The sequence below is a fragment of the Rhineura floridana genome, chromosome 11, assembly GCF_030035675.1.
Source record: "Rhineura floridana isolate rRhiFlo1 chromosome 11, rRhiFlo1.hap2, whole genome shotgun sequence".
Classification (NCBI taxonomy): Eukaryota; Metazoa; Chordata; class Lepidosauria; order Squamata; family Rhineuridae; genus Rhineura; species Rhineura floridana.
In genome coordinates this window covers 44,326,152-44,353,807 of record NC_084490.1, presented here as the reverse complement: position 1 = coordinate 44,353,807, position 27,656 = coordinate 44,326,152, and the positions used below count along the sequence as shown (strand labels likewise).

The following is a 27,656-nucleotide window of genomic DNA, read 5'->3' as shown; positions in this document are numbered from 1 at the left end:
CAGCCTCATGAAAACCCTATTCATAGGGTCGCCATAAGTCAGAATCAACTTGAAGGCAGTACATGGCTGCTTTTGGAGCACTAGTATGCCCACAGCTGGAGGGCCCATCCATACTTAATCGCAAAATCCACATTTTCCATATTTGGTTGGTGGCCTTGAGATCCATATGGATTGGATCAGTCAGATTTATATAGTGAAAATCTGATTTTCGAGCATCCATACATGTGGGCTTTCCCCCCCCAAATTGCTTTAGCATTGGCCACTCCCCTAAGTCCATCCCTTTTCAGTGATTGGTCCACAACAGTCGTTTGCTTTTTCACAAGCTTTTTCGGAAGAGTGCAGAAACTTTTTTTTTCTAATTCCCACACATGCACAGGTTTATGGATGTGCAAAAGGGCAAAGTTAATGGACCCCTCCCCCAAGTGCAAGCAAAATAAACATCTGGGCTGTTACATATAACATAGTGCATGTTAAGGATGGGAGCCGCTGGTTACTCTTGATTCCACTGAATTTGTCAAACTGGGAGGCAAATCCCTTTCCATGTTCAATTGTTTCTCACTGTCTCCTGCTATTACCTACTGCCCAGTGCACCCACCAAATCTCTTCATGCCTCCTCCCCCCAAACTATTAGATCCTCTACCATCCACCATGGGAGAAAGCAAGAGATAGTCTGTCATTCAGTTTCAAGTTAGCAAAGGGAGGACCAAGATTAGTCAGTTTCAGGCTCAGAGGAAAAGAACACAACTTACAGTGCCTGTGCTCTCTCTCTCACACACACACACACAAACAGAGAGAGAGAGGCTGATCTTCCCCTCCTCTGATTCCCTGATTTTTGGCTCTTTGGTATGTTTGGCTCCCCCTCACATCCCCATCAGCTGTTGGGCAGGAAAAGAGAGGCTTTGCCTGCTGCTGAATCAGCTGTAAGATCAATGCCACTATAGCTTACTCCTCTCCCCCGCCCTTTCTCCCTATCAGCCCATGGAAGCTCAGTTAAAAACCACCTCCTTTAAACTCCATGTTTTCAATGAATTGTTTGCATAATATTGCAAAAAATTTAAGTGGAAATATTATTCATTAAACATTTGATTTTATGTTTGATTACAAAATACTACTTTTTTAAAAAAAACCCTGATGTGATACAGTTACAGAAGCCAGCCGGAGGAAGTACACCAGTTCAGTACCAGAAGCAGGAATGAACTGTAAGCCAGGAGGAGAATGCATGGACAGAGGGCAGATCCAAATTCAGTACCAGAAATGCAACTGACTGTTAGGGGGAAAAGAGACAGGGGACTTGGCATATGATGGAGGAACACCCATGGAATGCCTATTGCAGGGAAGTCCGTGGCACTGAGTCCAAGTACATGGACATTAATGCTATTGATTATACAGGAAAGCATATTGGTTTTTCAGTGGTATTTCCAATGCAGATTTATGAACGCAAAAATCCATATTAGCTTGCAACGTCATATGGACGACAGTGAATTAATGAGGACACATAGCAGTAACATAGCAGATAAGATAGTCATATGGCCTTCAGTGAATTTCAGGGCAAGGTACATGATAACGGATTCCATAAAATTACATAAATGCATAAATCATACATCATAAAAACCAGCTAAATAGTAAGAACAGCAGAAATCACAAAACAGGCCACTTACTATAGTTAATTATTGCTCTGATACATTGAAAAAAACTTCACTAGATACCAAAATGACATAAGTGTTGGCGCTAAACATTCTTCCAAGGAGAAAGCATTCCACAGAGTCTGTTTCAAGTATACATGAAACAGCAACATGAAGAAAAAAACATGGGAAAGGTAAGCCAAGATAATAGCCTTTACCCAAATGAGACCTGACAATCATGTTCAACAGAATCCATCCAATCCAACTGCCAAATGGAGGAAATTTCAGCTCTCAAGACGCACCAGAATATGAAAACAAGTGTTCCAGCTAATTAAAATCAATCCAGCAAGACTAGGCAAGATGGGGTATTAAACCCAGAGAACTCAGCTACCTGCCCGATCAAGAGGTCTCATTCTTAAATACCACTTTTATCTTGATATCACAAACCATCTGACTTAATGAGCTTCTTATTGTTAGGGAATTACTATTGCCATAGTTAAGCTAATGAGCTAAAGATTACTCTGAAATTCCTCTCTCATTTGCTCTCATCTCTGATTATTTAAATATGATTTAGAAATTAAAATTACCATATACTTAGTTAATACAAGTAGAAGCGGCTGGGGATTTCTTCCCCCCCTTTTTTTAAGGTGAGAAAGGTAAGCTCTAGTTCCATTTCAGTTAAAAAAGAAAGAAGAGAGGACTGCATGTAGGTCTTGGGGCTCATCTACACAGGGTTTTATTGTGTGTTTGGTGCTCCTTGCTTCCCCTTTTAATTTGCATGGTTCACATGATGTTACTGGCAAACAGAAGCTATCACACCATTTCCCCCCTTTAAATCTGTACTCACCCAATCCTCTGATAATCTGAAAAGGGAAGAAAAAAACTTCACTCTGTATCTCTAGGGCTTGCAGATGCTTTGCTCTGATGCTTTTAGGTGGGTGTGTCACTCATTCCCCTTTCCATGCCCACTCCCTCCTCCTCCCTTTTTTATTTCATTTCCTGTGGGCTGCAGAGAAGTTTCCACTGCTTTCTCCCGTTCTGCAAGCCTTTTTTATGTTGCTATAAATGGTGCCTTTATTTTCTCCCCCCCCCTAACTTGTGCACAAAAGCATAACACTGTTTAAACAAAGATTTGTATTTCAGCTGTATTGTACCAGTGAAAATACAAATAATCACACTTCCCGGGTTTTTGTTTTTTAAAGCGGAACTTACTGGTAGAACAAACTGAGCATGCTCAGTTGCCAGGTAACCAGAGGGAGTGGAAATGTTAAAATTAGAAGGTGTGGCCTTTAGGAAACTGTGTGATTGATGCTTCCCCTCAGGTGTGACTAGAAAACACCATGCTTGCAGCTGACATTGAGCTCTTACTGTGGACGGTGCAAACAGAAAATGGAGGTAAAAACAGTGTCTTTATGCTCCCATGTGGATACACCCTTAATTTAAACCAGGACTCAGCCAGGCTTCTTGTCAGAAAACATAGCTTCAAGGCATCTAGGTGCTCCAGTATTATCCTTTTTATTTATTAATCAGAGGATACACTTATTTCTTAAATTAAATCTATATGTGGCATGAAAATCTTACATTTGCTGTCAGAATAAATTATATCACTTTATGTTTGCGTATGATTAGGGCCACAGTCTGCCATCTTTGTTCACCAAGCCAGGCCATTTGTTACAATTTTTTCTCTGCAATAGGAATACAGGTGGGCCCCGCTTATATGGCAGGTTCCGTTCCGGACTGCCACCGAAAAGCGGAAACCACCGAAAAGCGGAACCCATTGAAAATAATGGTGCGCATCACGCGAAAATGGTGCACAATGAAAAAACTGCCGTAAAAGCAGAACAAGAGCCTTAAAGCGAGGACTTTCTGGAATTGAAAGCCGCCGCATTACCACAACGCCAAAAGGCGAAACGCCGTAAAGCGGGGCCTGCCTGTATCTACTGCTAGAATCAGGGCCTTTATAGCAGTGGCCCAGAAGCTATGGAACATCAAAGAACTGTTTCTGTTTGCTTGCCTTTCTGTGGAGCTGTAAAACCTTCCTTTTTTGTCTGGCTTTTAAGAAATATTTCTAACTGCCTGATTATATAGCTATTTAGTTGTGCTTGTTTTATCTTATTGTTTGATTTTATTATAGTTTTAAGCTTACTTGCACTTGTTGAAAAAGTAGCATGTTCATTTTAAAAAAATAAAAACAAAGCAGCTAGTTTACATCAATGTTTTCCACAGTAAACACAAAGCATAAATAGAGCATGCATGTTCCTAAATACAGTGAAAGCCTGCTACAGAGCCACATGTAGTATATGTCCATGGTATATTTAGGACGGGGTAACTAATATGGTGCCCTCTAGATGTTGGTGGACTACAGCTCCCATCATCCCTGACCATTGGCCATGCTGTCTGCTAGTGATGAGAGTTGTAGTCTAACAACATCTAGAGGGCACAGCATTAGCTATCCCTGATTTAGGGTCAAGAATCTCACCATGTACTGTATAACCAACAGACGCTAGCTGCTTCTTATCATAGGAAGTAGCTCTTATTTTGCTTACATGATTCTGTTTTCAAAGAAATCAGAATGAAAGGTGAAGAGAGCAAAAAGGCAGATAGGATAGTCAAAATTGTAAGTGTGTTAGTGTCCAAAGCAGATAGCAAGGTGTGTGACAATTTGGAGAGGGTTACACAATCCTCTTCACTATTAATGTGAGGAGGAAAATAGACAGCAACACATCCTGCTGGGACTTGTTTGTGCTCCACTTTTCATTAATACAATTTTGGACCGCAGAATATAGTTACAAGGTTTTGCAAAACTGGTTTGCTCACACTTGTTGTGATGTCCTGACCTTCCTTAGGGCTAGCTTTTAGGGCCAGGCTAGCCAAACCTAATAAAATAACATACCTTCCAGGTCTAGATTTGGCTATATCCTAAGGTCCATGGTATGAGCTGGAATCTATAGTACAGCAAATGGAAGGTACTGCTCTGTTGTTATCCACGCAAAAGCAGAAGGCTAATCTGCTGGTATTTATACTAGAGCTGGATCATCATTTCTCAGAAGGGGATTTTCTTTTTCAGGGTCACCAAGTTGTTGGATGAATTTCACTTTCTCACACACAAACGCACAAAGATAGAGAATATTTTGCAAAATCATGCAAGCCACCATGTTACCACATAGGGGGGAGAATTTCAGGCACAATTGTGGATATACCCACTCCCAACGAGGGTTGCCAGGTTGATGGCCTGAGACTGATCCTATATCTTTAGGAGAAGAGAAAGTCAGCCAAGTGCAGGTGTTCTTGCAACACTGTAATGAGAAAAACCACAAGGTGGAATTCTCCCTTCCTCCTGCACAACTTATTTATTTATTCATTTATTATTACTTTTAAAGATACAGAAGACCTCTTGGCAACCAAGCTTGGCTGGGCCTTTTTATTGTCATTGTGGGTGGGAAAGGATATTCTTGGTGGCAAACTGCCTCTAAAAATGTTTGGCTAGCATCATGGGGTGGGGGAGAATTTGGTTTCTTCATGGGTCAGACTTAGCCTTTTTATTGTCAGGGTAGGAGAAAGAGGATATTCTTGATGTCAAACTGCCTCTAAAAACTGTTTGGCTGGCATCGTAAGTGGGGGTGGGGAGAATCTGGTTTCTTCATGGGCTGGACCTGGACTTGACCTTCTTTACTGTCAGGGTGGGAGGCAGGGGAGATTAGTGGTGGCAAGTTGCCCCAAGAATGGACTGGGCCTTTTTTATTTTTATTTATTTAAAGTATCTGAACATTTGATATGGGCTTATTGCAAAATAATTAACTCATTAATTATAGGAGCAAGAACTTCTTATAATTATTTTAATTCAAACAAAAAGAGTACTTTCAAGAGGACCAGATTTTTATTTTCTTTCTGAGCCCAGGACTGTCTTCATAATGGGGTGTGGGGATGTGGAAGAGAACAGGAGAGTAGTTGAAAACACAGACATCCTGGCAATCCAGTTAGCAGGGCATGTGTGGGGTTGTTGCACACTTCCAGCCCCAATTTCACTCTGAGTAAGGAGGTAGAACCTGTGTAGATATAGTTGATCAAAAGGAGAAGGAATTTTGAGTTAAGCCAATCCCGGATTTTATTAAAACCAAGAAACTTTGAGACACCTTGTGTGAATGTCTGAGTCCCTGCACAAGTGGAATCCTGGAGGAACTTGTGTAACTTTCTGCTACAGTATTTAGAACTGATCATCATACAGTGTGAAAGACTCCTTTTTCTCACATTTTGGCTTTCTCACATTTTCCCACATGCCATATCTTTTTATCTGAGCAACAGGAGCTTACAGTTTACAGGATTGGTTTCATTTTTTTAAAAAAGAACCTCTGGAAATCTTTAGCCAATGACTATTATCCATCATACATGAATACACTCCAGGTCAGAGAAGCCCTTTCTGCATACCAGGGAATAAGGCAGGCATAGCTTAAATAAAACATAATATTCCTGATATAATATTTGCTGTGATACGTAGTCTCACATATATAGTGGTTAACTATACTGAGGAGGTGATATGATTTAGGTGTAGTAACTAACATAATCCTGTTCATTTTACTTAGAAGGAAGCCCCACTGTGTTCATTTAAATGGGTGTAGAATTGAACCCTGGTCTTCCAGGTCCAACACTCTAATCATTACATTTATACAATTACAGATCCTCATTTTATTTATCAGGTTGCCCAAATGTGTCTTATCTTTTCATTTTACTATTCACTTCAGTTATTTGCATGCTTTAGGGTTGGCACTGGGAGAGAGCAGCACTCTTGTGCCTTATGTGTGACAGGCAGAAATTATTATGAATTAAACCTATATTTGCATGAACTTGAACTGAACTGTTTTGTTCCTTTTTAAAATGAACTTTCCAAGCACTACTGGTTATCAACACAATCCTCTTTATCTTATTCAGAAGTAAGTAAACCTCTGCTGTGTTCTGTGGGGCTTATTCATGAAAGGAAGTATAGGACTAATGCCTTCTAAATGTGAGTTTCCAGCAACTCACTCACTTTGTGTGTGTGTTTTTAAACAGGATTGGGAGAGTATTACTAAATGACCAGAGATCTAGGTTTCTGTTCACTGCTGAGGAATTATGACTTAACTGTGTGCACACTCATGAGACCGAGCATAGGACTAAAGCTCTGTTAGGTGCTCAGTATTATTAAAAGTGCAGTTTTTAAGTGTCCACTGTTTCTTTGCAAAGGAGATGGATAGGGAAAGAACCGGAACAGTTGGAGGCCACACAACTTTTTTCCCATCTGAGAAACTATTGACAGCAGGGACCCCTTCTGAACCAAAGTAATACATGTTACAGTTTAGTTAGTTGCTCTTTGTAAAACTGCAATGCTTAAGTGTCCACAGTATGTTTGTGAGGAAGGAGGACAGGGGAAAAACAGCAGTTAGCCATAACCTCATTAGCCATGCTTCCATAGCAGCCCCACCAAGTCTAGTGGGCACCAGCCACTACTTCGGCAGAAATAGCAGTACAAGGTATTAACCCCCAGGGAAGTACAGTATATATTCTGCACAAGTAAGAGAAATGTCAGGCAAAGAACACAACATCCTGAGATGCTCAGCTTTCACTTTCTTTTTAAAAAATGCTACAGTTGGAAAGAAAGACTTGAAATATATCAACAGCCATGCTTGATTCAGCACACAGACCCACATCATCCAGCATTCTGTCTTCCACAGCAGATGCTCTGGGAAGCTCACCAATGGGAAATAATACCCGGTGAAGTCTCAGAAACCAAAGAAGTGGAGACTTAATAAGATATCCAGTTTTCAGAAGTGGGTTTCAAAATTTCTGGATAATTGCAACCACCTTACTTGCAAGTCATTGGAAGTCATGCAGACCAAAAGGGGGAAAGTCTATTCTGGGGGCCCGTGGTGCACTTAGGAGCACAGGGAGACAGGGGGAACAGGGGGAACCAATCCTCTCCCCTCTAAAAGCTCAAGGGAAATGAAGTGAGGACCCAATCCTGCAGGTCTCACAACTAACATCACTCAAGGAAGGATAGGGCATGGAACAAGAGGAATTCCCTGATAGAGCTATCCTTCCTCCACCCCATATAGGGGAAAATATTTGGATTCAGAACTACAGAAAGGCCAGTTCTGCATTCTGATAAAAATTCACTCTGTTCCTTTATCCAGAAGGTTCCCTCCATCTCCTGCAGTCAGTACCTCTAACTTTCAATTATTCACAGCAACCTGGACTGTTAATTACACAGTCCCAAGTTGCTAAGTAAGAAAACTGGTGCTTAATTAGCCAGCAGGAAAGATTGATTTGGATACAGCAGGGCATCGCACAATGTTCTTCTGCAGGGGATACCCGGCTGTGACCTTATGAAGGATAAAAACGCTCTGCCCGCTTGAGAGAACTCAAAGGTGGGGGTCTAAAATCAGACTAGTCTAGTTTGGACCAGTCTACATTAGCATAGAAAGAAAGAGAGAGAGAGAGAGAGAGAGAGAGAGAGAGAGAGAGAATATGAAGTTTAAGGTATCTTTACCAAGGAACAGTGCAAATTTGAAGAATCTGATCTGCCTTCTCTGCACAGTAATTCCACATCACAAGCTGTACTGGTTTTATTTCAAATCTCACCTCTATAAATCCAATACAGAGAAGCTGTAGGGACAGCAGAAATCATGCTGCCATGTTAGCGACAGGGCACAAGCACAGGATGTATCCCAATGGCAGGGAACCTCCAGCCCACAAGCTGGATTAGGCTCATAAGGCTGCTTTGGGCAAACCATGTCCTTTTCCTGGCCTGATGTCATATATAAGGTCAAGTATGGGAAACTTAAAGTCCAAGCTAGAAGAGTCAGGAAGAAATTCAACATGCACTCCTGATTCTTCCTTTACATAGCTTGACTTCAAGCCAGGGGTGCAAAGGAAAAATTGTCAAACTGCATCTGCAAAAGGAGGGGTTTTTTTCTTTGTAGCCCGACTTGAACTCAAGCCAGGTATGCAAAGGAAGAATTGGGAGTGTAGTTAGATGGCCACCCTCCTGTCGAGATCTAAACCACCAGCTGGATCCAGTTCCCCACCCATCTTTAAAAAGACATAACATGGCAGGGCAAACATGTATCACACTTACAGGGCGATTGGGTGGCCTTGAGGAATTCATACTCTTTCAGGTTCAGCTCCCAGACTATAACATAGAAGAAAGTGAGTTGGATTGAGAGAAGCTTCCTCCATCTCAAGGTCGTCTTCAGACTTTTGGTGTCTGTGGGATAACAGTACATCCCGGCTATATACTGCTTTTTGACCTAGTATTTCTACTCACAGAATTTCTGTGGAAGAATTCGCTAAATTTATGAGTGTATTAGATTCTATGCCTTCGTTGACATATGGAACCACACCACCTCCAATAACCACTCTCTGTTTTTTCTGTAGATTTTATATTCAATCATAGACTGCTGATTCTCACTGTTCTGCCATGTTTCTCTTACTACCATTCAGTACCAATTATTCCAGTTTCTTCATTTCCCTTTGGCATTAACATTTGAACACTTATTACCCAAATCAATCTCTAAGTTTCCATTTCTGCAGTTTCCCTTCTTTAAACTGTGCTCTCATTGGCAAATTCTATCATATCTAGAATTGTTCAAAAATTTCTCAGATATTTTTCTGAGAATTTGAGATTTCGCTCACACCTCTAGAAAAAGACTAGTATACAGTTTCCTCCTTTTTTGTGGCAGCCACTAATTTCTCCCTTCAAATCCCCAGGAGGACACCATGCCCAAGGCACTGTGGAGGATGCAAAATGGTGACCAGGCTGCCAACATAGCTATGGCTGTTGCTACTTATAATGGCAGGGGGCAAAATGGTGAGTCCCACCCCCAAAAAACCATTGAAGAATTTATTCTTGTTCTGGAAAAATTCAGTGAAGTTGTGTCCCCTGTTTATTTGCCCACAAATAGGATAGAGGCTCTTGAGAGGTCATGTGCTCATAACCTATCCCCAGGGTGAGTAATTAAAAAAAAAGATTTTAATTAGATTTTTTTCAACAAAAAGTTATATTAAATATTTCTTAAAATATCTTGATTTAAAATTGTATCTGCATGCAGTATAAACATATTGGTGCAGAGATTAAAAAAATGGAAAGAAAAAAGTCACAGAACTCAACATAACATATAGTTTGAGTGTTTTCTTCAGGTAAGTGATCTTGCTTAGTATCCTTACCTTTGTTAAAAGAAATCAAACAGAAATACTTGATTTCACATCCCCCCCCCGCTAAGCAGTTATAAATTCTGCAGTGCAAAGGTGTATGGGCTGCATGACCAGAGGTTTTGAATTATATTCTTGGTGTTATGAAGGCTGTATTTAGTCACAAAGATTTTTTTATATATAGCAACCAATTAGTACGCAAGTTTATACAAGAAATTTAAGAACTAGAAACCTGGATTGTTGATTTAAATTTTCATAGCAACCTTTTTTCATGGTATTTTAAATTGCTTGTTAAATCACTCTGATTTAAAAATTAATCTGCCCTTTTTATACTATCATCCACACAGGTTGAGTTGCCCTAATCCAAATGCCCCACAGCTACTTTTGACTTTCACATATAAGTCAGTTTATAAATTGTGCTGTAACTTTTGAATCTCAAGTCCTGTTGGATTCTGGTTGAAGTGGCAAGGGAATTCTTGAGAGATAGCCCAAAGGATCTTTTTCTGCGCTTTTTCCAGCAGTACAATGTCGATATTTAGCAATCAGATGTGTAAATAGCTGAAAATGAGCTGAGATTAGCGAGAGATTATAAAAACAATTAAAAGAGCTTTCTTCAGGTACATCCATAGTAAAGACAGAGAAAAGAAATGGTGGTACAGCTACTCAGTGAGGATGGCAAAATGATAAGACGACAAAGGCATAAGTCCTCAATTCCTACTTTGGCTCAGTTTTCTCCCCAAAGAGGGACCCTCCTGGGCAACCTGAAGTTGAAGGGGCAGAATTGGAGCTTGAGACTGATAGACAAATGGTCAAGGAATACCCTAATCACTTTGAATGAGCAGAGCCCAACTGAACTGCATCCTAGAGAATTGAATGAACTGGCTGAAGAACTCTTGGAACCACTGTCTATTATCTTTGCGAAATCATAGAGGATGGGTGAAATGCCAGATGACTGGAGGAGGGCTAATGGTGTCCCTACCTTCCAAAAGGGCAAAAAGGAAGAACCTGAGAACTACAAACTGGTCAGCCTGACATCAATCCCTGGGAAAATTCTAGAGCATATTATAAAGCAGCCAATCTGTAAGCACCTTGAAAACAATGTAGTGATTACTAGAAGCTAAAATGGATTTGTCAAGAACAAATCCCACCAGACTAATCTTATCTCATTTTTTGATCTGGTAACCTTCTTGGTAGACTGTGGGAATGCTGTGGACATAATATATCTCAACTTCAGCAAAGCTTTGACAAAGTGCCCCATGATATTCTGATTAGCACATCTGATTGGTCCCAGGCTATGGTCTGAAGGCACATAGGCTAAGTAGGGTCGGGTCGGTGAGTGCCTGGATGGGAGACCGCCTGGCAACCATATGTAAGCAGCCTTGGGTTTCTCTCATGAAAAGAAAGGTGGGGTATAAATGTAATAAATAAATAATAACCTGTTAGCTAAATGTGGGCTGGATGGAACAACTATCAGATCCACAGTTGTCCACAGAATTGTATTCAAACAGTGCTTATCAACAGTTCCTTCTCAACTAGGAAGAGGTAACGAGTGGGGTACCATAGGGCTTAGTCAGGGGCCCAGTGTCTTCAACATTTTTATTAATGATTTGAATGAGAAGATGCAGGGAATGATTATCAAATTTGCAGATGATACAAAATTGGGAGGGATAGCTAATGCCTGGAAGGCAGAAACAAAATTCAAAATGATCTTGATAGGCTGGAGCATTGGGGTGAAAACAGAATGAAATTTACCAGGGATAAGTGCAAAGTTCTACACCTAGGAAAAAGAAACCAAATACATAGTTTTAAGATGGGGGATACTTGGTTCAGCAACACTACATGCGAGAAGGATCTTGGAATTGTTGTTGAGTACAAGCTGAATATGAGCCAACAGTGCAATGTGGCTATAAAAAAGGCAAATGCTATTTTAGGCTGCACTAACAGAAGTATAGTTTCCAAATCATATGAAGTATTAGTTCCCCTCTATTCAGCACTGGTTAGGCCTCATCTTGAGTACTGCATCCAGTTCTGGACACCGTACTTTAGGAAGGATGCAGACAAACTTGAACAGGTTCAGAGGAGCGCAACAATGATGATCAGGGGATTGGAAACAAAGGCCTGTAAGGAGAGACTGAAAGAACTGGGCATGTTTAGTCTTGAGAAGAGAAGACTGAGGAGAGATATGATAGCACTCTTCAAGTACTTGAAAGGTTGCCATACTGAGGGGGGGCAGGATCTCTTCTACATCATCCCAAAGAGCAGGATACAGAATAATTTGCTCAAGTTGCAGGAAGCCAGATTTCAACCAAACATCAGGAAAAACTTCCTGTTACAGCAATATGACAATGGAACCAATTACCTAGGAAAGTGATGGGTTCTCCAACACTGGAGGCATTCAAGAAGCAGCTGAACAGCTATATGTTGGGTATGCTTTAATTTGGATCCTTGCATTGAGCAGGGGTTGTACTTAGGGTTACCAACCGTACTCTTTTAAGAGTACATGTACTCTTTTTGAGATGGTGCAACAGCATACTCTTACTTTTCACTTATCGAAGCCAAATGTACTCTTTTTGAAATGACAAAATGATGGTAACCCTAGTTGTACTCAATGGCTTTAAAGGCCCCTTCCAACTCTACTATTCTATGATTCTGTTCCAGGTGTGGTCACACCACAGATTTGTATAAAAGCATTATGATACTGGCAGATTTGTTGGTTTGTTTATTGCATTTATATACCGCCTCATAGCCGAAGCTCTGTGGGCGGTTTACAACAATAAAGAACACTAAAAACAAGTATACAAATTAAAACCCACAAAAACCGATAGGCAAGTTAAAACACATGCTATTTTCAATCTCTTTCCTAACTATCTCTAACAAGGAATTTGCCTTTTTCACAGCTGCTGCACAGGGATCACCATTTTCATCAAGCTATTCAGCACAACCCCAAGGACTCTTTCCTGGCCAATCACCACCAGTTCAGAACTCATTAATATATATGTGAAGTTAGGATTTTATGTCCTAATATTAGGAATTTATGCCCCAACTTTTCACTTGCTTACACGGAACAACATTTGCCATTTTAATGCCCATTCACCCAGTTTGTTGAGATCCTTTTGGAACTCCTTTTGTTTTTACCATCCTGAACAACTGGATGTCATCAGCAAACTTGGCAACCTCATTCCTTATGTCTAACTCTTAACTCCTCAGCTTTCCCATCATGAGGCCAACACTTGCTTCACAAATCCATGACTTAGTTTACAGGCTCAGATCAAGACATTTGCTTCAGGAGAGACCATGTAGGTTCTAGACTGGTGCCTGGATATAGGGCTGGATGAGAGAAAATAAACTGAGCTTGAAACCTAGAGAGGCTCTGTGGGTGAGGGAGAGTGCTTCTCATGTCCAAGAAATTGGTCAATTACCTGCTCTAGATGGGGTTGCACTCCCTCTGGAGAAGCAGATATGCTAGGAGTGCCTTTCACAGGCTTCAGCTGGTAAGACAGCAGTGACCATTTCTGGATCAGGACAGCTGGACCACAGTGGTTCAGGCAGTGTAGCTTCAAGACTGGATTACTGCAATGCACTCTGCATTGGGCTTCCCTTACATTTAATCCAGAAACTGCAGTTAGTGCATAATGCTGCAGCATGATTGCTGACAGGAGAAAGAGCCTGTCTGCATATTATATCTGTGTTCAAAGATCTACACTGGTGACTTAAGTTGTTCTTATGCACATATTGATGATTATGGGGGATCTATTTTCTTGTCATATTTTACCTTTTGTGGTAATCAGTTTGTTGAAAATCAATAAAATATATCTTAAAAAAATATCTGCACTGGCTGCCCGTGTCACTACTGGAATATAAATGTCTTAATGGCTTGGGACCAGTTTACTTCAGGGATTACCTTACTCCGTATGTGCCTATTTGATCACTTGAATCTGCGGAACTTGCACTTTTAAAAGTGCCACGTGTTTATTCCACATTTGTGAAGAGTCATTGCTTTGATATGGCAGCACCTGTGTTCTGGAACTCCTTGCATACTGATATTAGGCAGGCTCCTTCATTATAACCATTTTAGATGTGTGCTGTTTCAGGCGATTTTCTGTTTCAGGGGGACTATCCAGACATATTATTTGGTTATATCTGCTTTTAAATTTGTTTAATATTTTACTGTGTTTACTGTTTCTAAATGTTTTAAATATGTTTATTTTGTTTTTAATTGTATTATTTTATCACATATATGTTTGCTGTCCTGAGCTCCTTTGAGAAGAAGGGAGGGATATACATTTAATAAACAAATTTCGACTGGAGGCAGGCAAGATGGTGCCTCTCCCCCATTACGTGTACAAAGGCTGACTAGACTGACAGTTGAATCTTACTTTGCCACTGGCAATAGGCCACTGTCCTCCACAGCACCTAAACAATGCAGGCTAGGTTATGGGATACAGGGCAAGCATGGGATACACCTAGCTCTGTCTACTCCCCACTTGAGGTGGCTGCCTCATTCTGCCCAGTAGTAGGGCCGGCCCTACCTCCAATTCTGTGATCATGCTACTCAAGCATGGTATCCTAAGAATTTGTACTTTAACACTGAAATAGTAAGTTTCTTTACAGCTGTGAAAATAAGTTCCAGAGTGTGGGCTTGATGAAATCTCAGAAAGGAGGGTTGGCACCAAACAGAACTTCTGATAGTCAGTGGGAGGAGGTTCAACATCCTGAATAGCTTTTGTCCTTCCCTATGACAAAAACAAAACACCACAACCAAGTAACATCAGTCACCATAATTCTTTGTTAGTAAGAGACCATACATTAAATTCATTAAGGTTTGGGACATATTTCAGATATAAACTGGATCTAGTCACAAGTGCAGATATCCATGTGTAAAGTTGATAATGGGGTGTATTCCACATAATAAATAACAAAAAAAACGAGGAGAGGGGAGACAGAATACAATGCATAAAACAGTTGATTTATCAAGTGATAGATAACATTTCTAAAATGAAATAGTCTATAATTCCACCTTGAAATATATTGGATACTGCCCAATACAAGCAGAGCAAATGATGCAAAATAAAAAGCAACTATTGCTTAATTTGCGTAGTTTATACAGGCTGCACAATCTTCTTTTTTTTGGTGAAGAATTTTGATTTGTTGCTGCTGTTGAAATACAGTGTTGTTGTCATTGAAACACAGAGTACATGCAGAACATAATAACACAGTTCTTGCCCCTAACTTGAACCTATTTTTTTATGCTGACTGTCCTTACCCTTGCAATGTCCCCCAATTCCCACTAGGTGCTCCATTCTTCTAATCCTCCACCACATGTCCTTCAGTATTTGCTTGCAACTGCATTTAATGGCTTGTTGAGGCCATGGAGGTGCTAAATAAATTAACAGCAAAACCTCTTCAGATTCCTCAAGTGACCTTGCCCTTTAGAGGAAATGCCACTTGTTGCTGAGCATTCCTGCTTCTGTGGAAGACTCTATCCCAGCCTTTCCCAACCAGTGTGCCTCCAGATGTTGTTGGACCACAACTCCCATCAGCCTCAGCCAGCATTGCCAATGGTCAGGAAAGATGGGAGTTGTGGTCCAACAACATCTGGAGGCACACTGGTTGGGAGAGGCTGCTCTATCCCATATGCCAGCATTTCTCTAAGTGTGGGTCTCAGTGCTGCACCCAATTCTGATCATGCATTAAGTAGTCTTTTGTTTGGAGAAGCAGCTCCTCACATGTACAGTGCACTATGGAAAAGGAAGTTGGTTAGACAACAAGGTGAGAACAATGCTGCAGTGTGCAAAATTGGAGGGAAGGGAAAGAAAGAGATGAAGTGGACACTGTGGACAGCTAAATAAGATGGAAGAAAGAGAAGGAACAAGAAGAAGGGGAGCAAAAGGGACACAGAGAGGAAAAGGAAAAGCCCCCACAACCTAATCCTCCTGCCTGCCTGGTCTCCTGCCAAGACAGGAACCTATCCTCCCAGGGATGGTGCCAAAGGGGGGCAAGCACCCCCAAACAAGGAGCTTGCTCCCCACCTAGTATATTTCACCCTTCTATGCTGCCAAGAAATGTTTTCTGGTGTCTATGCCCCCGCACAGAAACGTATTTCTAATGCCGTTGCTATGTCCTCCCTCCTCTGAGGAGAAAAGTTTGGAAGAAATTAGAAAGAGATAAAAGGTTAATATATTTAAAAAAAAAATAAGCTGAGAATAAAGGGGCAGGGAAAAGAGAGGGAAGCTGTTATAGGAGGAATAAGTGAATGAAAAAGGAACAAGGAGGAGGGATGAAAGAAACTGGCAGTTTGGGGTATGGGAATTAAGTTAATGTGTGAAAGCAGAGAGGGAGAAGAAATGGCAAGAGATGTGTAAAAATACTTTGAGGGTGAAGAGAGGAAAAACAAAAAGCCTCTTAGAGCCTCTAGATCACTAAGTTCTGTCTAAAATTGGGAGTCTGTCACAAGACTTCCAGAGCCATTATCTGTACTTATTGTGAAAAGAGCTGAACTACTGGCGTGGCAAAGAATTTAGCCATTTCCAAAGAGGGATTAGATATCAATAGAAATGATGCCAATAATTGCCAAATTACAGTCTCTCCTTCTTGTCTGCAGTCAGACAGATTGGCTCCACTTACTGGCTCCACTTCTGCCATTTTGTGAATGGGGTGCCTCAGAATTTTTTAGCCCTTTGAAGTGAACCCTGGAGACAGAAAGTTTGAGAACTCTTGCCATAAGCTATAGATCAGAGAAACACTCATCTACAGTATGTAAGAATTTAAACGATTTTAAAAACAGTCTCTCATACCAAAGGTTGTGCAGATGAAAGACTCAAGTGGAGAAATGTGCCACTGTTATCAATGACATCATAAGACATCATGCAGTAGGAGCCTATGCAACAAATATAGTGCAGTCAACCCATACACTACAGTAGTAACAGGAAATTGCATTTAACTAACAACCTACAATTGCTGGTTGAGTGCTAGGATTGCCGCAGTATACTGGAAGAAGTACCTATGCATCAGCTGCAACAGAAGGTGTTTCCAATGGACTCACTCTGCTCCAAAAATGGAGCCTTCATACCAGGCTTGGGAACCTGTGGCCCTCCAGGTTTTGAACTACAGCTCCCATCATCCTTAACCATTGGCTGTGCTGGCTGGAGCTGATGGGAACTGGAGTCAAACAACATCTGGAGGCCAAAGGTTCCCTAGTCCTGTTCTGTACTATGACCCAACAAGATTAGTTGAAACATGGACTTGGCCCAATCATGTGGACAGCAGGGAGGAGTGTATATCTAGTTTTACTAGTAAATGGGGCCTGTAAGTGAGAAGGGCAATACTTCCCTGCCCACTTACACTTTACCAACCCTTTCCCAAAGTGCTATTATCATAGTCAATCACACTACTGCCAGTATTAGAGCTTGCCAAAGGAAAAAAACACCAGCAATGGAGGTGGGGGCAGGAGAAGAAACTGCAGGAATGTAAGCTACAGTTAGGGAAATGTTCCTGCACTCCCTCTTTTTGCTGTCATAAGATAGACCGTCACTACATGACTGGGATGAACTGTGTATATACTGCCATTACATTTGGCCCTCATGGTTCTCAAAAAAGAACAGGCAGGCAGGCCACACTAGTTTTGACTCTCCTCTTTTACACTTTGATCTGAAGCATTCAGTATTTGGTCACTGTCAGACACAGAAGACTGGGTTAGTCAGACTTGCTGAAAAGAACTTAAAACTAAAACTGTTAAGAGTAACACCATCCCCTTACAGAAATTGCTCCCATCATAACTACTGCAGGTACAAACCTCTCTTTAAGTTGCTTGATATCAAACAAGATTGCATCCCTCTGCACCTTCTCTGTAGCACTGAGGTTCTCTTCCTGCAGTCCCTCCACAAGGAAATTTTCCAGGTCTGTTTGGTGGAGGAGAAAGGAGTTGCAAAATTGGGAGAAAGAGGAATTAGTTTATGAACTGATACAGACAGGCAAGCTACCAATTCTGCAAAGAAACACTACTTTCACAACCTAAATTACACAAACTTAAAGCAGGTATGTTTGAATTAGCACACTACCAACAAAAGATTCAAATAATGACATCCTGTGACTCATGTTAAGGATGTTATCACCCCCTCAAATAAGACAACCCAAGAGAGTGCAAAGGGAGAGTGCCTCTTCCTCATTCCATGTACAAAGGCTGACTAGTCTAGCAGTTCAATCTTTTCCCAATTTACTTTACCACCAAAAATGCATTTTTGCTACAAAATAAATGTAGCCCTGAACGGCATCATTATTTGTCAGCACATACAGTGGGGAGACACAGCCTGCTTTCTGTGCCTGTATAGTATAGCATTTGTTGCATGTCTTCATAACTTTTTTATATATATACAAAATGCATACATGTGAAAAAATGTGACATGTACAAAACAGGTAGGGATGAAGAAATCTGTCAGTTCCAGTTTCTCTCAGTTACTCATTTTTATTCATTTATTTTATTTATTGCATTTATATCTCGCCCTTCTACTCAAAAGGAGCCCAGCATGGCAAACAAGCGATAAAACACTAAAAACATTTATAAAACATCTTAAAAGCAAAACATCTTTAAAAACAAAACATGATAAAAACATCTTTTTAAAAAACATCTTAAAAAGCATTTCAAACAGAGATGCAGATTGGGTTAAGTTCTCAAAAGCCTCGTTGAAAGAGGAGGGTCTTGTTTTTCCAGTCTTAAATTCAGCTTGCTTAATTTCTGTCATCAGATTGTGATTTTTTTTAAGTCCTCAAAAAAATTTCTCCTAACATTTTGCAAGCAATTTCACTTAACAATGCAATTTAAATGTTATTTTCACTAATGAATCAACTTTTATGTTCATCTTCCTATAATTACACTTTTTGTACACTTTTTTGTTGGATAACTAACTACATTGCAAAAGTCAAAGAAGTGCAGCTTTGAAGGATAGCTGGTTTTGGTTTGCATATTGTTATAGGAAGTGTGGAACAGATAAGATCACATGGGGAGAGCAATCCAACTCAGGAGATGCCAGAGTAAACTCTGCTGGAGCAAGAAAAGCAAGAAAAGCCAGCATAAAGGTCCACCACATCCAACTGCCGTTCAGGAATCTCTGGGTTATCTGAGAGCTGTGCACAGGGACCAGAAAGTAAAAGCCTGCTCTCCCAACTACCCCTACCAGGGAGTAAGCCTTCTCCATTGACTTCTGTTGCAATTAGGGTTGCCGGGCTCAGGGCATGAGACTGATCTTGTATCTTCAGGAGAAGAGAAATTTAGCCAAGTGCAGGTGTTCTTGCAACATTGTAATAGGAAAAACCACCAAGAGGCCTTCTGTATCTTTAAAAGTTGTACAGGGGAAAGGGAGAATTCCACCTTGTGGTTTTTCCCATTACAGTGTTGCAAGAACACCTGCAGTTGGCTGACTTTTTCTTCTCCTAAAGATACAGGATCAGTCTCACACCATGAACCTGGCAACCCTATTATTTCCTTAAACTGATCTTTTCCCCGGCATAACTTTTGCCTGGATTGGGACCTGCAGGAGTGCTTCAAACACAAGTTGGATGTAGCCTAATTCCCCTTACCTCAGCCCCTCCCCTGACATGCCCAGACATACCCCTTTTTCAAGCCTTACACCAGGTTACATTGGCTCTACTTTTGCCAGTCCCAGTTCAGCCAGGCTGAGAGATTTATGCCAGTGCAGCCCAGCTGAGCTAGGACTCAGCTGGAGATCCATCACATCAAACTCCCCTAAGCCCAGTGTAAATGCAAATTGGATTACGCCCAAAAATGGAACTGAATTTCTCTGCCATCCCTAAAAGCTGCCCTAACTTTAGTGGAGTGCAGACTAGTAACAGGGTGCATTATAATAAAAAGCACCAATCACTTCCATGTGTTTTGCCAACCCCAGCCTTCCCTTCCCAATCCCATTTCCAGAGCCATCTGCAATGTTTGGAGAGCCAGGAAATGAAACAGAAAAACCTGGCCATAATGTTTCAGAGTGGATCAGGATTCAGGAAGAGCAGCATGTAAACCACTCAAGATTAAGCTGCTCAAGGTTAAGTTGCATTAGTTTTACTGCTCATCTGTGATGTTATAAAATAGCAGGAAAGAACACATACAAGTGAGCAAGCTCAGCTGCAAATGTGTTACAGGGAGGAAGAGAAAAGAAATGACAGCAAAAAAACAGGAGGAAAAACATGCTAGTTGCCAATTTGGCTAAACCCAGTACTTAATTTGCAATACCAATAATTAATTTGCAAAGAGAAGCAAACACCACTATCAGAATGTAAACAAAGAGCTTTATGGCACATTAAAAACTAACAAATTTATTGTGACTTTTGTGGAGCTCACTTGCATGTTTAGAGCTTCAACATGTCAGAATCTAATGAAAAAGGCCCTTTAAGGCAGCAGAAATTGTTTATGGCATAGACCCTAATCAGTTTAACCTGAGCCAGCGATCACAAGAGCTAATGCCTTGAACTTTTTTTGAATACTAGTACTCAGCCATGGAATACTGGAAGTAACAGTGGAAGGAATGCCTTTTGACAGTGTCCAGAGTAGATTTTCCTCACCAATGAGTAAACATAGCACATCCCCACACATCTGCTGAGTTTAAGGTATGGGCTGCCATGCAGCCTTGAGGCCCAGCAATCCTTGTTTTATAAATTAATCCACTTCTAATACTCTGATCATGTTATAAATTAACTCTCCTTAAAAAAAAAAAGTGAATCTACACATGCAGATCAGTTCAGTCTAGCTTCCTTATTTCTGATCTGTGTTTTCTAAATGATATGATAGCTTCTGACGACACATTAGGCAGACATGGCAGTTGAGTCAAGAGTCTGTCTTTTTAGCTTGCATAGATGGAACGTACCTTCCCTATCAGAAGGCCTAGAGACTCTGTGGATTGTTAAAAGACGCAGCAAGTTTGATATAGGAGAGCGTGACATGCAATTAATCTCCATTCATAGCCTGCTCTACTTGTCAGGAAAGGAAGGCTCCTGCTTTAGAAGGGGATCCGAAGACTTCAATTAAAAACAGTCAGCTAACAAGAAAATAATCTAAGCTAAAGGAAAGGTGGCAGGTGCCTAAAATGAGTTGTTTACGACAAACGTCAGTTCAGAACAATAAAGAACCAAGCATTTTTTTAAAAAAAAAAGCTGACTGCATCACAGCCTCAAATTTAAAATAGCAGAGGAAACTCACATATTCAGCTGGGGAAGACAACTGATTCGAAGAGCAGGGTTTCATTACACTGAGCCAAAAATAACGAACCTTAAATTTGAGGAAAGATCACCAGGGCTTTGCTTTCAAAGGCCCGGAACTTGTGAAATGATAGGAGTGAATGTGAGGATGTGCAGAGTCCTTTCTCCTCACTATTAAGAAATTAAAATATGCTTGGTCACAGAAAGCAAATTGCAGACAACACTTCTCAAATCTTTTCTATCAAGGGTTCGGAACATCATACACACCCCTAGCAAATTTATTTTTTGTGTTGCCTGGAAGAAGCAACCCAGCACATATTTAGCAGATGAAGGTTTTCCAGGCATGGGGAATAAGTGGTAGAAATTAGCAGATGAAATTCTCCCTGTGTATCCAACAGCAGTCAAAGGCATAAGATAGAAGCAGAGCTAGTAAAAAAAGCAGATAGCAATCTTAAATAACTATAAAAATGAAATGAAAAGAGGGAGTCAAACACAGTAGTGGAGCAGCGTGTAAGGTCAGGCTAGGCTGGCCAAGCTGTTCTTAAGAGGTGGTAGGACCCAAAAGTACTCTGCACATGCTGAGAGGTACTTTTGTTACTGAACATGTTGTATAGCTGAATTCTGTAACTGAAAACAGATTCCAGGAGAGGGCCTTAGTAACTCAAGGCTCAAATTACTGTCTGCGAACAGCAAAGGTTTTGCTGAAGAAATAGTTTTTCTAGAGGGCAGTGATAAAAAATCATAATTATTAGACATATAGAAATGTTTTATTTGACAGGTGGAGAAAGGGGGCTCACCAGCCTCTCTGTTTCAAGATCCTGGGCCACCACATTCCTTGCTCGCCTTTGTGGGACAATAGCACAGGTTTAGATGAAGGGCTACAGGATGAGGACATTTGTTAACTGCTTCCCAAGCCTAGAACCTCTCATCCAAGCCACTGTGACATGAAGGTCCCACAAATACCTAGTTCAGTATGACCAAGCAACAGAAGTGCTGAATGTACAATTTTATATACAGCGATTCTAAATGCCTGATAGTGTCACCGTGTGTGCGCATGCGCACGCACATACAAACATGCATACATATATCACAAACAGCCTGCGTACTTTGCGTACACAGAGATCTCATAACCCAATTAGTGGATGATGCACCTCACCTTGTCAGAGATGGATTGATTTTGTCTCTACTGCAATATCTACAAAGGCACACACCAACACCTGTATAATACTTTGTTTTCATCATATGATTTAACAATAAACTGACAACACAGTGAGCATGATGGGTTAAGCATATGCTTTACTTGCAAAATGTTTCACATTCAGTCCTTAGCATTTCCAGGTGGAACTGGGATAGACCCCTTTTCTGAAACCCTGGAGAGCTGTTGTTTGTCAGCATAGACAATACTGAGATCAGGCCCGGAACCAGCATGCATCCAGGATGGGCCATGACCGAAGGCCCCTGCAGCCCAGGGAGGTTCCTGAGGGGACCCTCTTGAGGGTGAGAGGGTGGAGCTCCTGCTCCTCCACAATCTACAGCAGCATTGGGTCATGAGACCAGATATTGCCACAGTTCATGGAGCGGGAGCTTGCAGGCACCGCCCCATACAGACGGGAGCTCCCAGGCACACACCCACACACAGGCACATTAGGATGTCAGTGCGCACGCCCTGCACACTGTGCACCCATGTCTGCCATCATCCAAGATGGCAGTTGGGGGTGTCACTAAGGGTTTGACTCCCCCACCACCATCTTAGGTGATGGCAGAAATGTGTGCACAGCACACAGGGCATGCAAACTGACATGGAAGGTAGGTGTGGTAGGCCTATTTAAGCCCCACAACACCTGTATCAGGAGGGGGTGTTGGGGCTATGGTGCTACAGGCCCAAGGTAGGTCAGCCGTGACTAAAAGAGATTGACCAGTTGTCTGAACTGATATTAAGCCACTTTCTTGTGTGCTTTTCCTAAATTATGTTACTCCATGTGCATCATGCTATATACAAGGAGGACTGTTACTGGCCTACCCTTCTTCATATGTTTAATGAGCAAGTAAGATGTCCAGACATTTGGCTCCTAAAGCTGCTTGATAATGGATGTTCTTTCTCTATTTTTTCATTTCAACAATTTATATACTACTTAATACTGTAGTTTCCAAGTGGTGTTAGTGCACTTTTGGTTTTCTGTACTGATTTTGAAGTAATTTTACTGGTGAATTATAAACTGCCCGAGAACTCTTAACATAGGGCCCCTCCAGATTGATAGTTTTTCTTTTGCCCTTGATAAAATAATAGTGAATTAGTACTTTAAGAAATGTTGGAGAGGATGTGACATAGTTGGTACCTTTTTACATATTTGGTAGGATTGTCAAATTCAAAGTTTTTGGCAAGAAACATTTTTAGAAAGTTCAAGAATTATAAGTAAATATAGTACAGCTACTCTCCAATTGGCCCTATTGGATATATTTGATGACAACAATGAATTTGCTTAATAAAGACTTAATAACATACTTTATGGCAGCAGCAAGACAATAAGTAGGCGCTGGAAAACTGGAACTGGATTAACTCGTAACAGGTGGTATCACAATGTCTGACAAATAGCATTGGCAGAAAAACTCACTGAAAGGCTAAAAACTGTCAGAGGATAAAAAAGTGACTTTGAAGCGATATGGTTTATCTTCATTTCATTTGTAAATACCTCGCAATCAACTCCAAAACCACCGACTACCCATGGCTCCTTGTGGAAGGATTCAAGCAACTAACGAAAATGAATCCACCAAAGGAAAGACTTTATTTTGGTCTTTTTATACCTCTGTGTTCTTTTTACTGCTTTTTGTTTATTTGTTTGTATTATAAAAATATGAATACTACTTCTGTGTGTGTGTTTACTTTTAATGTTGTTTTGGGCTTTCTAGGTGTGCAGCAGCCAAGGCCAGCACCTTGTAGATACTCTTGTGGGGTTTTTTTTAAGTAACTTAAATGTAATTGTAGTGATTACTTTTGAGTAATGGTAAAGTAATCAATTCCTTTCAGAACAATTGTTAATTGTAATGGTAATTTATTCCTTTTTGGAGCCATGTAACAGTAATTGTAATTTATTCCTTTTTAAAAAATCTTCCAAGGTATGGGGAAATATGCAAAAAAAAAAGAATATATGAGTGAAAATAACATACAAAATGCATTATATGACAAGAAAGTGCTTGTAAAAATGTGAACATTAGTTAAAACTGCCTGTGTTAATTAGGAGAAATCTGTACTAAACTGCTGGAGAATTTTCATTAGGATTTTTAAAAAATGAAAATTGTGTAGAACTGAAGACTGGAAAAATGAGAAATTGAGAGACCTTAAACTGACAGAATTTTCCATCCCTACCCGATACCATCATGGGCCCAAGTCATCATGAACGTGCAAAAAAAAAAAAAGATCAACTAAAGCGTAACTGATTAATCAGTGGAAACCAACTTTAATCAGTGAAGGCAAATGTTAGGAGGTGGAACTTATTTATTGGGGTTACTCTGGTTCTGGTGTGCCACTGTAGAAGAGAAGGAAAAAAAGATATTAATTTTTTTTGTTGCTTTCTAACAACAAATTGTAGTTTTTGTATATTCTCATGCTTCCTTTGACATTTCAGGAAGGTACGCAAATATATTTTGCAATATGCATATTTAAATAGATCAGTTAAAAGGCAAGTTATGATTAGCTTTAAAATGAATCGCTCAAGAGCTCTAATTGTAGTAGATGTTCACACTTTTTTTAACAGCTCAAAAAGGCTTCTATGCTGAGGGTAGCAAATATTATACATAAATATATAAATTAAAATTGCTTCCACACGCTTTCCAGTGCATTTTTCTGACCACAGGAAATCAGATATTTGGGGAGAAGTAAGTTTATCATGCCAGAGCACCAGGCCCATGGTGCCTGCCCACACCTACCTCTCCCGTTGCGATAAATGCTGGCTGTGCTGCACGCGCATTCCTACCATCAACCAAGATGGTGGCTGAGGCTTCCCTAAGGGGTTAATGCCTCTGCTGCCATCTTGGTTGATGGCAGACATGCGTGCTGCGAGACCAGCATTCTCCCCAACTGGAGAGGGGCACACAGGTGGGCATTGCAGGCCTGCACAGTTGTAGGGGAGTGCCTGGGAGTTCCCTCTCTGTGACCCACAGCAGGATCGGAAGCCGATGTTACTGCAGATTATGGAATGGGAGCACTACCCACCCACCCTACGGAGGGGCCCTTAAAGGGCCCCACCTAGCTGCCCTCTGGCACCAGCCCTCCAGAGCACAAAATTTAATTGAGCAACCTGAATTTGCCAGAATACTATTGAATCCCACCCACAAAAGAGCAACTGTCTGGAAGTACCCTAATGGAAGGTACAGTGAATCCTCCAGCACTGGGGTATTTTGATTGGGGTACCCTTGCTTGAGAGTAGGTCCCTCTGAACTGTGGGGGACTTCCATCTGAATAAATGTGATTGGGATTCCAACCATTTAAGTGGTGTGAATGCCGGTAAAGTAGCTATATTACTAGACCTTCATTTAAGATTACTCCCAGCCCTGCATCCAGTTATATCCATTAGTCAAAGCTGAGTGGATTATGTCTTTAAGTCCTTTACCAAACTGCAACACTTGGCTAGAATTCCTGCAGCGGGCAAGCTGCTGGTCTTCATGCATGAAGCTCAACTCTGCCATTTCACAAAAGACCACAGATAAAATGAAAATCAGGGCTGCTTCAAGTGTAATAAAGCCCTAATAATAGGGGACAAATATCTATATCTGTCTATCTATATGAGAATAACCAGGAGCACTGGTTTGTTCTTTTTTAAAAAAGAAAGGGTGGTGAAAAATACTCAGCGCACATTTAGGATTCTTGAAGCATGAGAACCTGCTGTGGCCACCATCTTTTGTCTTTTTTCTCACTGCACCTTCTATCTAAACTGTACGAGGATGGGCCCAATTATTCAAATAACTTTGTTACCTTCAAAGAGCCTCTGGACATCCTCTAGAAGGGTATCTCCTGCAGCTTGCATTGGGGATGGTCCTGAGGTAAAAAAAATATTAAAAAGCTTGCTGTGGTTATTTGGATCTGTTACCATTAGCTGCCTCTTAAGAAGAAAGGAAGCAAAGAAGGTAGATCAGACAATGGGGGAAGGAGGGAGGGACTATGTGTAGGACAGCCCCCTCCTTTGCAGCGGCAAGTCCCAGCTTCTCTTACACAAAAGTGGAACCAACCCAGACACCTGTGAGAGGAGGCAACAGCTGCAGCTTTCATTGTTATGCCATTTTCTGGACAGGCATTTGCTTCTCAGCCTCTGGGAAAATGAGCATAGTTGCAGTCCAAAGATCTGAGTAAAACCATAGCCAGGAGAAGTTATTTTGGTGCTTTAGAATTTAGACTGTAATGCAATATATGTTTACATAAGAGCAAGTCCTGTGGAACACAATAAGACTTTATTCTGAGTACAAGCATAGGAGCTGGCTGTAAAATGTTCATATTATAGATAGCACTGACCCTTTGCTCTTTGAAGTGTGCAGTCTAAGTCCAACTGAGTTGAACGGGCTTAGGTGCACACATTTTGGAAGGCAGCAGTTGTAAATGAGCCAAGGCTAACCCAGTTTCTGACTTTTGTTTTAAACTGAAGAGAAGGAAAAGGATGTGGTAAGTTTGAATCAGATAGAATATAAGATAAATTGCCAGATGGTTCAAGGGTGGGAAATGCAGCATCCCTTCATAAAAACTGTTGTGCCTTAACAATTTAGCCCAAGCTTGAAGTCTGGAACATGCAAGCTTTGCCCTAGGTTCATTATTACTGTTCATTATTGTGATGTTCCTGCTTATAGTGTAAATATGGTAAGTGCTGTTTATATAGAAGACATATGGTAAGTGGAGTGAAAGAGGAGGGGGGAGTACATGAGCAGTAGAATGCTGGATGATTGGCTGAGCGTTTGAATGGCGGAGTATAAATGGAAGAATGACAGTTGAATCTGGGTGGGTGTTGGGAGTGTGGAGAAAGAGGTGTTTGAGGGTGGAGGTCAGGCGTGTGGAGAAAGAGGTGTTTGAGGGTGGAGGTCAGGCGTGTGGAGAAAGAGGTGTTTGAGGGTGGAGGTCAGGAGTGTGGAGAAAGAGGTGTTTGAGGGTGGAGGTCAGGAGTGTGGAGAAAGAGGAAGTTGGAGTTCTGATTAATACTAAGTCAAGTACAAAACAGGAATAGATGAAACCATACGCTTGTGAAACATTCTAAAACTAATCTTGTTATTTCTGATATTTAATAAATACTTATTTGGTTTACCAAAGGCCTGATCCTTGTCTGGGGGATATACATACTAGAAGGAAGGGCAAGGTAATTACCAAGGCTGAACAGAAACAGTATCTAATGGTGGCAGCGGTGAAGGGAGGAATAATAACAATTCAAGTATCCAGAGCAACCCAGAGTTGTATGCGTTATCTATAAAGATATAAGGGGGTTGGGAACAGCATAAGCACGCAGTCACAAAAGTAACCAGCTAGAGAGAGACTCAGGCAAAGTCTCTGGGAGTATTGGTTATAGGACGTGACTGGTGGTGCTGTCTAGCAGGGGGATCTAGTGAGATCTGTGCTAGAGCGGAGTGAGAAACCATATAAAGGACGGTCCAGACTGATGGTATCCCTGGTAGTGCCTAGTGAAA

At 41.0% G+C, this 27,656-nt stretch overlaps 1 protein-coding gene across 7 annotated transcripts in view; it reads right to left on the bottom strand.

Annotated features, from left to right (window-relative positions):
* The window catches only part of SKAP1 (src kinase associated phosphoprotein 1), a 523,306-nt gene that overhangs the window by 481,160 nt on the left and 14,490 nt on the right, over positions 1-27,656 (bottom strand). For 5 of the 7 annotated variants that reach the window (XM_061589928.1, XM_061589927.1, XM_061589930.1 and 2 more), the window contains 2 exons: positions 25,969-26,031; positions 17,596-17,701 (listed from right to left, as the gene is read on the bottom strand). In XM_061589928.1, coding sequence (XP_061445912.1) covers positions 17,596-17,701; positions 25,969-26,031 — 169 coding nt within the window. Of the gene's footprint in view, positions 1-17,595; positions 17,702-25,968; positions 26,114-27,656 lie in introns of those variants that run through there. The other 2 variants (XM_061589929.1, XM_061589926.1) reach the window with 2 other exon arrangements.